Below are 14,598 nucleotides of genomic sequence, written 5' to 3'. Positions count from 1 at the left end.
ACAGACTTCAGCCCAAAAACACAGATCAAAATTAGTAACTGAGTCTATCGCGATGCATCAATTACCCCTCTTCTTAAATTGTTTCACTCATGGCATCATCGACTTATTTTTTGTGACACAGAAAAAAGAGGAGTATAGACAACGTCATCGACTCAACTGACGAGTTATGACTGTATCTTTACGCGCTCCGCATCAGTTACACAGCAGTAAAATACAGTCTACCCCTCTCGTCCAAAACACCAAACTTTATCTTGTTAGATAAGTACTTTGTTTGTATTTGCCATGGAGCGCTCACAGTCTGATACCTTGCCTCTGGCGAATTCTGTTCAAATTCCTCAGCTTGGATTTGGGGTGTATCTATCGCCACCCCAAGTTTGCACCAAGTCATGCCTCACTGCACTTGAAGCTGGATACCGACACATCGATACGGCGCAATACTACGCCAATGAGACAGAGGTTGGGCAGGCAGTTCAAAAGTCAAACGTTGATCGGAAAGATGTTTTCTTGACTACAAAGATTCTCGAGGCCGCTGGTAGTGTTGACAAGAGCTACGCAAGATGCATTGAGAGCATCAAGAAGCTTGATCCCGAGAGCGGTTATGTCGACCTTTTTCTCATCCATAGCCCCAATAGCGGTGCTGCAAAGAGAAAGGAGATGTGGCAAGCCCTAGAGAGGCTGTATGAGGACGGCAAAGCGAAGGGTATTGGCGTGAGCAACTTTGGTATTAAGCATATTGAAGAGCTGAAGCAATTCGCCAAAGTTTGGCCTCCTCACGTCAATCAGATCGAGGTACGTCGGCAAAAAGCGCAAAAAATAAAATACTAACAGGTACATCAGTTGCATCCTTGGTTACAACAGAGAGAAGCCGTGGAATACTGCGAAACGAACAACATCGTAGTAGAAGCTTACGCTCCTCTCGTTCGCAACCAAAAAGCCAATGACAAAACTCTCAAAAGCATCGCTTCAAAGCACAAAGTCACGCAGAATCAAGTGTTAATCCGATACTGTCTTCAAAAGAACTGGGTTCCCCTTCCAAAGAGCGATACACCCGAGCGTATCAAAGCCAACGCCGATGTTTTCGGGTTTGATCTTGACGACAGGGATATGAAGGCGCTGGATGATCTGGACGAGGGCGCTGCGGGTGCAATTGTGCAAGCGGTGGATAATTATTGAATGTAGTGTAATGTAACGTTGTGATAAGATTGGATTACAGTTTCAGGTGTTGGGTTGCAGTGCTAGGATGGGGAGGTAAGATGATACACCAAATCTTAACTTGAACTTTAGATCCCGAGATCTGGGTCATCATATCTTGGATTGTAGATCTTGGATAAACGAATGCTTAGCTTCTCAATGACCGATATTTACACGCGTCATTGACTCGGTTTCATTTCAGGTACAGTCTCGATATTCACGATAATCTCAAGTGTCTCATCTTCGGGACCAACGTCGTGGCGTCTACAAAGTCTCACCGATACTCTAGATGTAACACAGCATTCAGCCAGCATTTGCTTTTTCGCATAATCCATACACTTTTGCACACAAAACTTAAACAAGCGTGAATAATGTAAGGGATAAGGTAGTACTAAATCATGACTTCATCACCGCATATTTAGGTCATGACGTTCACGAATCTCACTCACCCCTCTTTCTTCCGCCCTATTCATCCAGCCAACGACTACTCACCCTCATCTCTATCACACAGAGTCACAATCAAATCTGCAACACGACAAAAATGGCAGACAACGCAACCAGGCACAACGCCTATGCAACCCTCATCACCCGCGACTCCTACCTCCCCGGTGTGATAATCCTCGCCTACACCCTCAAGCGCAACTCCTCAATCTACCCTCTCGTCGTGCTCTACACCCCCAACCTCCCCAAAGATGCCAAACGCCTTCTTGAGCTTGAGGCGCCAAAATGTAACATGATTCTGCGTGAGTGCCAGCATCTTCTTCCGCCGGAGGGTGTCAAGATGACGCTTATCGCGGAACGCTTCGCGGATACCTGGACGAAACTTCGTGTTTTTGAGTTGTTTGAGTATGACGCTGTGTGCTACCTTGACGCTGATATGGCGGTGCTGGATAACATGGATGTTGTATTCCAGGTTGAGACGCATCTTCCTGATGATTGGATTGCGGCGAATCATGTTTGTGTTTGTAATCTTGATTCAGATTCTTGGGCGCCTGAGGATTGGAGGGCGGAGAATTGTGCTTACACGCCGCTTGAGCATCCCACTGCGCTTATGGAGCCTTTACAGCCTACTGAGACGTCACCTTCACCGCACAAGCTTCTCAATGGTGGCATGTTTATCTTTCATCCTTCTGAGGGACTTTGGGATAGGATGTTGGATGTGTTCAACACGACGCCGCTGCTTTCAACGTTCATGTTTCCAGATCAGGACTTTTTGGCGTTCTTCTTTGTGAATAAGTGGTATGCACTTGGATGGCAGTATAATGCTATCAAGACGATGCGATACTGGCACCCGAACATCTGGCGTGATGAGGAAGTCATCTGTCTACACTACATCGTCGACAAACCGTGGGCAAAGCGTGTTGGGCTGGATGGAGTAGCTGGGTACAAGGGCCTTGACGGGGTTACACATTGCTGGTGGTGGCAGCTGTATCAGTATTGGGAGGATGAGAGGACTTCTGATGGGCGTGGAGGAAATGAGGCGATCGCTTTGCTGAAGAAGCTGATCGCGCCGGCGGACACGATGGAGGGAGGACTCGGATATCTCCAGGTGGGTTTGCCTGTGAGAGCTTGAGAGGGCATTCTGTTTTCGGCGTTGAGGTACATAAACAGGCGAAAAGAAAGAAAAGAAGTAGAGAGGATTGGGAGCCACAACTTACATCAGGGCTAGCTACCGGGAACAATCTTACCAGCAATGGGATGGGCATTAGATACACGAAGACCCACGACTATCTTTAGAAGAACAGGACAATTGATGAAGATCATGATCATGCGAAACGCTATGGAGAAAAAGTTATCCAACTACAAAGAACCAGATTACTCAACCTCCATCCAAGTAGCTTGCAGCTGCGCAATCTGCTGCCAATCACTCATCTTATTCGCATCCGCCATCCCAGCATGCATATTGTTCATCATATTCGCCGCTGTGACTCCATGCTCAGTCTCATAGTATCCAACAGAACTGTTCCCATGCAAGTACCCGTCCGTAGTACCACTAATAGATGCCATGCCATTCATGCCCTGGTACATCAAGCTCAGCTGCCCCTGCTGCATAGCCTGCATCTGCTTCATCATCATCATCTGCTGTATCATCTCGATGTGAGGTACTGTCGCGTTATACACCTGAACACGCCTTGTTCCAAATGCTTTGAACTCATCCAGGGCCTTTTGTGATTCAGGTGATCCAGGAGGTCCGGCAGCACAAGCTGCGAGCCACATGTTGCGCATTCTTGGAGACCATAGCTGGCAGATCAAGGTGCGTTCATCGTAAACGCCCTTGACGGGAACAGAATCGCCCAATGGAGTATCGGCCATAAAGTTCAACCAGCAGTCTTGACAGGCCAGAGCTTCAGGGTGTCCCCACCATTTACTCTTGCCTCTGTTCTTGATACCTGGACATGTCGGGACTCCGGCCCATTTCTTGACATAGTCAGAGTAGTGACTGAAGACACCCTTATCAAGAGCTTCGGCGAACTTCTGGATGAACATGCCCCATCGAGGAGTACCGGGACAAAAGTTGCAAACGATGTCGAGGGTTTGATCACGCTGAGCAGGCTCGAAGAACCTCTCAAGGTTAGATGTCTCGACAATTCCCTTATAACAAGCTTCGCACACGTCGAAGTCGGCACATCCTCCAGCGACAGTCCACCAGTTACCACGCACGATTCCGTGAATAGTACATGGAACTAGGCCACATATAGCGTTAGCTGCGTTCCAGAAGACGTCAAAGTCTCGACGATAGATGGCTGCTTCGAGCGCAATACTCATGTTGACAGCCGTATCAGTGAGCTTGCACTTCCATCTCTGGCCAATTGACTCAACGAAGGCGTCGAAGCCTTCTGCACGAATGTGACGTTCAAACTCGTTGCCAAATGGTGTAAACGCGAGTTTATCCAGATAACATGCCTCGCAGACGGTCATGTCCTTGATCCTGCGTCGGGGTAGCATCCAATGCCCACTGTTGGACTCCTCATCCCTACCTTCGCACAGGGGAAGATGAATGCGCACCTTGGCAGCTTCTACAAAGCCGTTCCAGTGGTTCTGCTTTGCCATTTTGACTGCCGTTTTGGCGATGTAGGGAATGCACAAATCACACATCCATTTTTCGTCTTGGCCCTGCTGGCGGTATGGCTGGAAGCGAGACTCGAAGGCGGTGCCGACGACGTGATCCTCATAGCAAGCGTCGCACGATATGAACCCGTCAATCTCGTTATTGACCATGCCCCACCACTTGATCTCATCAGCAGCCATGGTCCAGACTCTACCCTTGCATGGTTTGAGAGTCAAGCTCTTCTCCATCCATGCCTGTAGAGGTCTGACGTCGTTGGTCTGAAGAGCCTGAGGCCAGAGCACCTCTCGTGCGCGAGGAGACCAGAAGCCGCACTTGGACTCTGTGCCCTCAGGCGAATGGTACCTCTCGAAGTGACTCGCGAGATGAGTGCTCTGAACATAGTCGGCGTAGCACCTCGTGCAAATGAGATACTGTGGCACAGCAATGAATCGATACCAATCAAGCGAGTAGCTCACGATTCTGTCTTCGGGACAATATGGGAGAATGTCGCTGGACATGCCAGTGGCTTGGCAGGACGGCGGTCCCCGGGGCCCATCTTGTTGTGCGGTCGGGCCAGTACTGGGCGCTGTTGGAGGATGACCGCTGTTCAGAACGTTCAGATTGTTCATTTGAGCAGAGAGGGAAGCGACGGGATCTTGTTGATAGCCGTAAGCAGCGGGCTGGCTAGGCACATTATTCGTAATCACCTCCGGTAGCTGAGAGCTTGACAATTCGGGAGCAGGCTGGTAGGGCTGGAAGTTCTGACCTGCTATCGTTGTTGGAGAATCTGCAGGCACTCGTCCATGACTGACCGCGCCAGCTGGGGTTGGCGGATTAGGAGGTGACGTATAATGCTGAGAAGTCGGAGGGCCTGTAGCTGCGAATTGGGGATGCTGCGCATATTGGGCCGGTGGAGCCTGGTGGTCAACAGGTGGACTATAAGGTTGGAATTGGTTTGGTGCCGGGGCTGCGACAGATTGTACATTGTGTTGCGGTTGATTAAGAGGTGGTGGAGGCGGGTAGGTATGAGCTTGACCTGGAGGAGGAACAGACTGGACATCGACGGGCGCACCTCCAGTCTGAGGGACTTGCCCCTGGTTTGTTGTATAAGGATGCCCGTGAGGTCCGGAAGTGCCCTGAAAAGGCGGCTGCACGTGCTGAGTTACTGCCGATTGGCCAGCTGGCTGCTGCGATGGTGGGCTTTGGTGTTGCTGGTGCGGTGACTGCGCTGCAGGAGGACTTTGCGGGTGGCTCGTGGGAAGGCTCTGAGCTGGCGGGACAGGCGCTGCATGCGCTGTTGGCGACATCCCCGAAGCAGCTATCGGGTTGTACGGGACAGGCGCTTGCTGTTGCTGGTACCCTTGGGGAGGGGGACTCTGGTAGGGCTGCTGGGGCGGGAGGACCTGATGCGGGCTGTGCGTAGCACCAACAGGGGTAGCCTGATAAGGCGATGATTGGGCAGCTTGCTGCTGGTACTGCGGCTGTGGTGGTACACCATGAGAGTCATGACCGGGCGGGCCAACTTGAGGACCAGGCTGGGGAGCTGTCTGTGGTGGAGGCGGAGGCGATGGTAGTGCCGGGTTGTATGGAGTACTCACACCTCCCTGTTGTGGCCATGATGCCTGCTGTTGAAGCTGAGGAGGAGCACTCTGGTGATGTTGGTGCGGCGAAAGCGCTTGAGGAGGGTTCGGACCGTACCCAGGTGGGCCGGCATAGGCTGATCCTTGTGAAAGAGGTTGATTGGTAGGTGGTGCAGCTGTAGGCTCATTTGGATTGGACTGCTGATGATGCAACACGGGCTGGGGATATGGCGAAGCAACTGATGGTGATTGAACCAGCGGCTGAGGGACCGCGCCTGGTACACCCGCGTGAACATTCGCGTGCGATTGCTGAAAGTCCGGATTGGGACGTTGAGCAGCCTCTAAACGCTCTTGCCAGCTCAGGTGAGGCGGTTGACCAGGCGCACTTGGGTGTTGAGATGGCGATGCCACTTGCGCTGCCTGGTGCTGAGTCGGAGGGTAGCCTGGTGCAGCGGGCGGAACGCTCTGCTGTGGTGTCGGCGGCGCCTGATTGGCATACGCCTGCTGAGGCTGAGTTTGGCCATAGCCTGGCGGGAATGAGTTTGTCGGACTCAAAGGCGTTTGCGTAGGATGCTGTGCTGGATTGTAGGTCGGCTTCGGCGCCTCTCCAGTGTATGAGGTCCCAGAACTTGTCGGAGCACCGGAAGGTGAAGAAGCAGGGTATTTTGACTTGATGTTGCTAGCAAGATTGCCCAAAATTCCTTTTCCAGACTTGAAGAGAGATTGAGCGGTTGATTGAAGTTGGGCCTGTGCCGAAGGTCGAGTCCCGAATTGAGCTGCTTGTTGCTGGTACTGCTGCTGGTGCTGAGCAGGTGTTGGCGGGGCTGCGACGCCGTAGGTCGATGCTTGGTAGTTGGGCTGCTGACCTGGAGTCTGCTGCTGAGGATATTGACCTTGAGGCAATTGGGGGTGTTGAACCTGGGGCGATTGTGAGGGCTGGATCACTTGAGGGCCTGGCGCAGGAGGGGACTGGTAGTTGTGCTGTTGGCCTGGCGCGTACTGCTGAGGGTGTCCATACGGCGATTGCGCATATTGCGCTGGGGGCGGCTGCGGGGTCTGATAAGCCTGCTGTGCGTGTCCGGGAGGAGGCGATTGATAGTTCGGCTGTTGACCAGGCACGTATTGTTGAGGTGGAGGTGAAGAGTATTGTTGGAGGTGAGGGGATTGGGAGTACTGCTGCGTTGGTGGTGCTGGAGCCTGGTTAGGCAGGCCTGGACCAGGCGGTTGGTAGTTGCCATAAGGCGGAACACTCGCCATCTTGATGTCACAATCCTTAAAAAACTCTTTAATAACACTTATGACGCTATTCACAAATATCCTCTCAATTTATTCACGGAATCGCCAAGCTTCAGGGTTTTGAAGGGACACATCACAGTTAAATATATATGACTCCTCACGGGCTGAGTCCAGACCGGTCCACGCATTCAGCTGAAGCATTAGTCTCACATTCACGAGGCACAAAATACCACCAAAGAACGCCTTGTGAGCCCAAAAGCCTAACTTAGTGGCGCCTGAGTGTTATTTTTGTAACAGCCACTTCGCTATGGTTACTCTAAATAATGTCAGCCGCATCGCGCAAAATTATGCTTAACGTCTCGACCCGAGGTGCTGCCGGCACCCATGTAACCTTTAAAATAGAAGGGTATTCAATTGCTCTATCAGTTATTTTCTATTCCGTTCCTTGTTGCAAAAGAAATGCGTGCTCACGAAGGACCCGGTGAGCTGGGCGGAGTGTCCAGCGCTTGCAAACAAGTGCCAGACACTAAATCCCCAAACCTCCAACTTCCTCCGTTACTGAACTTCAAATTTCCTGCAAAAGCCTGTGTTAACTGGCTCGATCTCTAGACGCCAATCGAGCTCAAGTTTGAGGATCTTCAAGAAGCATAGATATCGGGACCCTCCCTGTCGGACAGTCTCCTTGGCCAACCGCGCCGTTGCGTCGCTGTTCAACTCGGCGATGGCAAGGGATTTGTAGCGTAGTGCTTTGGTGCATCCTCTCAGTGGTATCTCGTTGATTTGATGCTGATTTGGCAATGGAGCCTGGCGTTTGTCCCAGAACAGGATGACGTTGACGTGATCCAGATGTCAATTCTCCTGGAATGTTTTCTGCGTTCGGTTCCTCGTGACTCTGGGCCTGCAGTGCCTCCCCATCCGAGTCATCCCCAGTGAGATCAATGACTTCAGGCAGTGAATCTCCACCAGGCTTTGGTTTGTTGATAGCCGAAAATCCCCGCGGTCTCGCACCCTCCCGAAGAACTCCCTTAGTGATCAGGAGTTCCCGCACATCACGCGCAAAATGGCACGACACACCAACCACGTAGAAGAGCTCGCCACGCTCGTTCTTTTCCGTCTTCAATTTATAGTGCATATCTCCGTATTCAGCCGTCAGCACATTAGAGAGTTTGCTAAAGGAGTTGACCTGTTTGCAAGGTATTCGTGTGCGGAAGTCCGACATTCTCGATATGTAGTAGCGTAACGCGTGCCGTGTGTCCAGTGACCAGGCTTGAGGACTTTATATAGGCAATCATTGTCAGTGATGTGATGTTGGTGTACATGAGGATCTGTGATTAACGTCTGAATGCAGCTTCAGAGTGAATAATTGGATTTTCTCGATTTGTTGGCAACTGAACACACTGGCTGGGCGTTTGAACAAACAGGCATCATGATATTTACTTTATAAATATTTACCAAGTTAATATAAACTCTCGCCTTAGGACCTATATATGTAGTAAATAAAAGACCGTTTTATTAGCAGTCTCTCAGAGACCTGTCTATCGATGCCCAGCTTGGGTCTAACATACTATGCACTAAACCCTTTGCCACAGCTTGACATTAATTCCTTGCGTCCTTAGTTCTCGCATCCTCTCCAAAATCACCGCAAGTTCATTGTACACGTCGATGCACCAGCCAGGGTCATCATTTTCCAGGTGGACTCCTTGCTCCACATAGAGAAAAAACCTGAGGAGTGCATAGTTGGATCTAGAGCCCTGGGGGATGAGCACGTAAAAGTTCGAGATGGGTGGATTCGCATTGCGGTTTTCTTTGGTAAATCTTTTAGATTGTTAGAGTTGGTTGTTCTTTGGGAACGAAGCATACTTACTCGGTGATTGCGGAGATAGCTTCGCCAAGTACTTTGACGCATGCTGCGCAGCGCTGATTGACCCTTAACACAATATCTCCCTCACGGTTTGCTTCATTGAACGGCTCGTTGGAGGAGAATGAGACGGACCAATCGTAGCTCCACTTATTATGGCCTTTGAGTTTGATTTCGACGACGATGCTGCTTCGTGTGCAATCGGGATATCTATCCTTGAATAGTCTCAGACCAGTGTCAGGTTCCAGAGTCGTTGTTTGTGCGCGGCGAGAGAGTTTGTGATAGTCGCGAAATCCCCCTTCGTCGAAAATGAAGGAAGTGTCGCTATCGTTGGGTGTACTATTACTTGTGATAGGTGTAGCAGTTGCATCTTCGACTGCGGCCGTGCCTCCGACCGGAGTGGCATCGTCCAGTCCCGTGGTATCTTCGGCCGACGTAGTATCTTGGACTGGGGTGGTAGGCGGTAATGCATCTAACGGTATCTCCTCGGATAACCGCTTGAAAATTCCACCGTCATCGAATACTCCCGGCCATAGACTACTAGTTTCATGAAGCTGGAGCCAATGCATCCATTGTTCATCGGAAAAGTCAGTGTTAGGAACAATATACGACATGGCGTGACGAAGGAAGCTCTTGCTGAGATATTGCTGGTTATAAGTTTGTTTGAAGGAGAAAAGAAGCTCTTGTTGAGATATTGCTGGCGATAAGTTTGTTTGACGGAGAAGAGAAGCTCTTCCTCGTCGCCTCAAGACTCAAATGAATCATGGCGGAAGGCAGTGTTGGTGGTGAAAGGGCAGGTGCAACATCGACGACAAGCGAGGCAGTTATCGAGCCTGCCTTCGCTCGAGCTTGGAGCAGGCCTCTCCTTCGAGACGAGAGAGTGAGAGAAGGGTCGGAGTCAAGGCACTGCCACCTTACCAGACACTCACATGATCTATTACTATAAGTCTTTGATCAAGGCACCACGGTGGAGAGGACAAGGAGAGAGCTCATCTTGGTCAAGATGAGTAAACGTCAGCGCAAAAATATGGATTAAGAAGAGAACTATAAACTATATCTGAAGCTTATGAATTCCATCTAAATTTCGTATCCTCATTCATGTAGTCTAAACTTCCTTCATAATGTTAAAGAGTTTAGGGGGGGTAGGCTCTTTTTATGCATAACTTAGGCTTTCAGCCGCGTACATGTTCAACGTCGGGTTCGCATAATAGACAACACATCGCAATTGGTTGAAGCTGAAAGGCTCTGTTTGTTTTCTAGCGCCTATCATTTGCCGGCGGACTTGGTACTGCTGGCTAAGACGCATTAAAGCTCGTGGTAAATCTCACGAAATCCGATCAGAGTTGCATATGAAATCACATTTCTGGAAGTCTAAATGTACACGTGTATGGGTATAAGATAATAGGAAACAATATTAATAGAGATTATTTTCATCTCTTCATCGCATATGTATGATTCGACTCCTCAACCTCCTGGACAACATCATTCCGCACATAAATCCCCGCCATATCCTGCTCCCTCGAATGAAGCGACTCAGTAGTTCGACTTGAGATAAAGGTCCGAGGTCCCTCTTTTCCATCGATAATCTCAAACTCTCCAGGAATCCCTTGCTCAGGATCAGCAAGTTGATGAGTTGAACTTGTATCGTCTGCCTCCTTATCCTTGTTTGTACGGTTGATGGTAGTAAGACGAATGCCGTGGGTTGTGCGGCTGATGGGGTGACTGCTTCCAGCAGAGCTGAGAAATCTCTTGGGAAGGATCTTGGTGAAGATTGGACGGAGAAGAGGGAAACAACCGGAGACGATGGCGACGTTGATTTCGACACCTCCCCACATGTCGTTTGTGGCGACGTCGCGGGGCATTTGTCTTGACGCGGGATCATATTGAAGAGCTGTGACGATGACAAAGACAGATGCAAGGCAAACACTTTGTTTGTTAGTATAGTACTATGACATATTGACGGAGGACTTGCATGAAACCAAGGGCAAACAGAGCGGTGATGGCAATCTTTTGTCCCAGACGAAGTCGCAACTTAAACACTTCAATAACCGGCAGCGCCAAGATAACGACATCAAGAATAAAGTGAGTAAGACATGTCGCGAAGAAGAATTGCGAGTCGTTGATCTTGCAGACAGCGTTCTCAATTGACTTGTCCCAATAGGCTTGAACTGGTATGCAGTGGAAGATGACCATGAATGTACGGAGGATGAGCCAAGCGCCGCTGATACCGAGCATAACCTGGATCGGAATTCGAATAGCTGATTGCTTGAAGATGCGCCAGTAGAAGAGGAGAATAGAGAGTTTCGAGAGACCGATCGAGTATGAGTAGGTGAGGGAGATGAGGAACTGCATCAGTCGGGCGTTGAGGTTGATCTCTTCATATCGTTCATCGCTGACGGAGTCGGGAATCGTCGTGCCAAGGTACCATGTCAAGGCCCCTACAGATGTTAGCCTCTGTTCCTATCATCAACCTGAAGGGGGATTTACAGTATATCATCACAACATTGTATCCAATGCCAACAACCTACAGCATGTAAGCAACAGACCCTTAAGCTTCACAAGCAAAACTTACAAAGGCACCAACGCACAAGTAGTCATCATACCACCACGGAACCTTTGTCATGCGCCTCGCAAAGATACGTGCAACCAGCGCCAACAAGGCCGACACCCACGTGATGACCATGGCACTGATGATATCCGACTTGAGGCTCATGGCGGGCTATGATCCTGCGTTCCCGCAGGCTTGTCAGAAAACTTTGGACGAACTTTTGTTTTAGTTAAGTTAAAAAAGCAAGGCAAGGTGCAGGAGTACACACACACGCCAGGCACGGATGTCTGTGGGAGTGATCTGCATTTGAAGGATGTCCTTCCCACATGGTGGCCTCGGGTCCCTTGACAGTAAGGATCCTTGACGCTTATCTGGATGGGTCTAACCCAGGGAGAGAAAAGCGTTGGCTGAGGCTCTGGGGTAAAGGGGGACTGGACTTGGCTTCCAGAACAACTGACTCGTTGTCTACACCATCAGGTCTCGGCGGGTATGTTAACCGGAGTGCCATTGTGTGTGACTGGACCAAGTCTAGCGTAAACCTGGAGCTACAGTGGACCGGCGGAAATCGTCCGGGGGAGATGTTGGCAGGGCTGATCATCTCTGGGTCCCTGAGTGATTGTGCCTGTTTGAGGAATATTCCCCTTGACGATCATCAATGACGTGACGTTGTTTGAGTTGGGCTAACTGAACCGACTGACAACCGAATGGGGGTTAACAATTATTCGTCGGATACTCGGCCCTTTAGAACATCAATGGTTGATTAACTCACTGCAGACCTTCCAGAACCAGAAAAAAGGCGTCGATAGCTGTCGCATTGATCAACACCTTCACAATCAGCCTCTCATTGACCTTTTCAGCAGGTGGGATAACGACGCCATTGATTGCTCATACGAGGATTATTCTAGAAAAGGCAGCTCTGGAGAAAAATCACTCAACCACCGCCCTTGGACAACAAGATGGCCTCAGCTTTAGCCTCTAAGCCAGTGATAGACAGGGTTTTTCAACCAGCCCGGCCCGTAAGCTCGGTCCCGAATTTTCGGTTGTTCTAACAGAAACTCTGTTAGATTTGGTCCGACATGCTGAAACAGCATCTCACCTATCACCACCAATTCACGACGCCCTATCATCCATCGTGGCGCCACGTCTGCTTGTAGTGCGTCACTATTTAGCGCGCTGGGACCAGTGGCTGATCCCTGGGCTTTACCACCTACTGCTTTTGGAGTTAGGGGTAATTGCAGGTCGTTTTTTTTTTTTTGCCCCGGACAGGCATTGACCAACAGTCCTGTCTTATCTTTTGTGATCTTGACCGTTTTCTGTTGTAATGTCATGATTTATTTCCGGCTAACGCACGCCATCGTTCTCGCCCTCTCCGTGGGATGGCACTATGAACTGCGCTGCTCAAAACTATTGAGATTCTGGGCTGCATTCCAGCCCTGTAGGAATCTGGCTAATGATTGACCTTGCATAACAACGTTGCAGTCGCGTCGAGCTGGAGGTGCCAAGTCAAGATTGTGTACCATCGCCTGGAGCGCTGAAAGCTGAACCCTGCAGCATGAGATTCGGGAACCTGGATGTCGTCCTACTTCCCCTGGGCCAAACAGATAAAAAATGATTCTAGACTCTCGTTTATCGTCCTGTCAAATTTGGTCAAAAGATGATCTTCCTAGTTTCTGGAATATTTATGACATGATAGTTTCTCCAACACGTTGAAAATGGTAAAGCATGTGAGGCGAGGCTACGCATGACAGATTCCAGCGGAGCAAAGCACAAATGACAGATTTCAGCGGAGTAGAACCCCAGACCCATAGAACGAATGTGCCGATAACGATGGAGACACTTCCGCTCGTCCGTGGTGGACCATTCCGTAAGTGCTGCTTGGCATGTTCCACCTCTGCATCCAGAAACTCGTCTGTCAAAAATGAAGTCAAGGCGATACTTGATCTACCAGTAATACCACTCATATGCGTTACTCAGCAGATTAGTTGGTGAATGAATGAACCCGTGTTACAAATGGGCAGTATCCTTTCCTTCTTTGCTCTAGAGTGTCTTGTCATCAACGCTTGGACCGTGATAAGGCGTCGATCCCTATCGCTAACGCGTTATAAATATCGTCAATCAGACTCAATCAGTATCTTTATTGACTCCTGTCGGCCCGAACCATATCAGATACATGAGCCAACAGTCCGAGCACTTTCATTCTCTCCATCTTATCGCCCAATCCCCCTTTGCAAAACTAGGTTCCACGACTTTTCCCGCCATAATTGCCTCACAAAGACGCTTCTCGCTTTCGTCGTTGACAGAAAACCCAAAAACAACACCTCGTCGTGCAGCGCACTTTGTCATTTCCCGTTCCTTCGCGCGTTTCTGCCCCTGTTTGCGCTTCTCGAGCATCGCGTCTGTTTCGTGGATACGTTCTGCTCGCCCTTTTTCGCCGCCGACACTGCCGTTGACTTCGGAGATGGATTGTGGTGGACGGATGCGAGTACCGCTGCGGATTGACATGCGGGCGAGAACGTCGCCGTCGATGTGATTGTCGTCTTTGATGTTGCCCGAGAGGTCCATGTCTTCTGATGATTGTGGCTCCGATGGCGCTTGCGTAGGTTCTAATTCCTTCGTTTCCTCCTCGTCGCTATGATGTTCTTCAATTTCTTCCTCCATTGACGTTCGGTTCGGTCCAAAGACGAGCTCCTCAGCGGCACTGCATGGCACCAAGATCCGATTGTCGCCCTTGCTGTTCTTCCCCTTCTTGTGTTTCCTGCCTTTTGCCTGCTTCTTTGTCTCTTCTAGTGTGCTCTCGTCCGCGGTCAGCAATTTCACGAAGGCTTTCTCGAGCTCTCGGTCCAGCTTCCCGGGTTTCTGTGTCCGACATCGGCTCGAGCAGTACTTGGCTGGAGTATTGGTATTTGCTGTCGCAGTAGTTCGTCTCGTACTAATCACTCTGCCGCATGAGTGACAGTATGGAGTTGCTTCGCCTCCGGGCAATAAGTAGAAAGGTGCTGGTGTAGCTTGAGATTTGGAGGGTCGACTCCAGCTGTCCATCCAACTCATCTTGACTGGCTCCGACGGCCTCCGCTGTAGTGGTTTGTGCGTGGAGAAGTTTCGGCAATTTCGTTTTAGGGTTTGAACTGTTGCTGTG

The 14,598-nt window shown here is 50.1% G+C and overlaps 6 protein-coding genes across 6 annotated transcripts; 1 reads left to right on the top strand and 5 right to left on the bottom strand.

Moving 5' to 3' along the window:
* Positions 1-282: 282 nt before the first annotated feature.
* Positions 283-2,764, top strand: BKA55DRAFT_597593 (NADP-dependent oxidoreductase domain-containing protein; the record flags this gene model as incomplete). Its single annotated transcript, XM_046196099.1, has 3 exons — positions 283-789; positions 838-1,158; positions 1,703-2,764. 3 exons carry the CDS (start codon positions 283-285, stop codon positions 2,762-2,764), a joined length of 1,890 nt encoding a protein of 629 aa, XP_046045245.1.
* A 121-nt stretch (positions 2,765-2,885) lies between these two features.
* Positions 2,886-7,160, bottom strand: BKA55DRAFT_135375 (uncharacterized protein). Its single transcript, XM_046184864.1, has one exon. It carries the CDS (start codon positions 7,075-7,077, stop codon positions 3,007-3,009), a length of 4,071 nt encoding a protein of 1,356 aa, XP_046045244.1. The 5' UTR covers positions 7,078-7,160; the 3' UTR covers positions 2,886-3,006.
* A 343-nt stretch (positions 7,161-7,503) lies between these two features.
* Positions 7,504-8,535, bottom strand: BKA55DRAFT_579114 (uncharacterized protein). Its single transcript, XM_046193807.1, has one exon. The coding sequence runs from the start codon at positions 8,273-8,275 to the stop codon at positions 7,679-7,681; it is 597 nt and encodes a 198-aa protein (XP_046045243.1). The 5' UTR covers positions 8,276-8,535; the 3' UTR covers positions 7,504-7,678.
* Positions 8,536-8,627: 92 nt separating this feature from the next.
* Positions 8,628-9,528, bottom strand: BKA55DRAFT_694736 (uncharacterized protein; the record flags this gene model as incomplete). Its single annotated transcript, XM_046200080.1, has 2 exons — positions 8,628-8,871; positions 8,921-9,528. 2 exons carry the CDS (start codon positions 9,526-9,528, stop codon positions 8,628-8,630), a joined length of 852 nt encoding a protein of 283 aa, XP_046045242.1.
* Positions 9,529-10,344: 816 nt separating this feature from the next.
* On the bottom strand, positions 10,345-11,627 carry BKA55DRAFT_521577 (uncharacterized protein; the record flags this gene model as incomplete). The annotated part of the gene is made up of 4 exons (XM_046188522.1): positions 10,345-10,860; positions 10,883-11,352; positions 11,402-11,438; positions 11,487-11,627. 4 exons carry the CDS (start codon positions 11,625-11,627, stop codon positions 10,345-10,347), a joined length of 1,164 nt encoding a protein of 387 aa, XP_046045241.1.
* A 2,028-nt stretch (positions 11,628-13,655) lies between these two features.
* Positions 13,656-14,510, bottom strand: BKA55DRAFT_521590 (uncharacterized protein; the record flags this gene model as incomplete). Its single annotated transcript, XM_046188524.1, has 1 exon — positions 13,656-14,510. The coding sequence occupies one exon, from the start codon at positions 14,508-14,510 to the stop codon at positions 13,656-13,658; it is 855 nt and encodes a 284-aa protein (XP_046045240.1).
* Between the last annotated feature and the right edge of the window lie 88 nt (positions 14,511-14,598).

The sequence above is a fragment of the Fusarium redolens genome (assembly GCF_020744475.1).
Source record: "Fusarium redolens strain MPI-CAGE-AT-0023 chromosome Unknown BKA55scaffold_16, whole genome shotgun sequence".
NCBI lineage: Eukaryota > Fungi > Ascomycota > Sordariomycetes > Hypocreales > Nectriaceae > Fusarium > Fusarium redolens.
The sequence above is the reverse complement of the archived record's forward strand: the minus strand, read 5'-3'. Positions and strand labels throughout refer to the sequence as shown.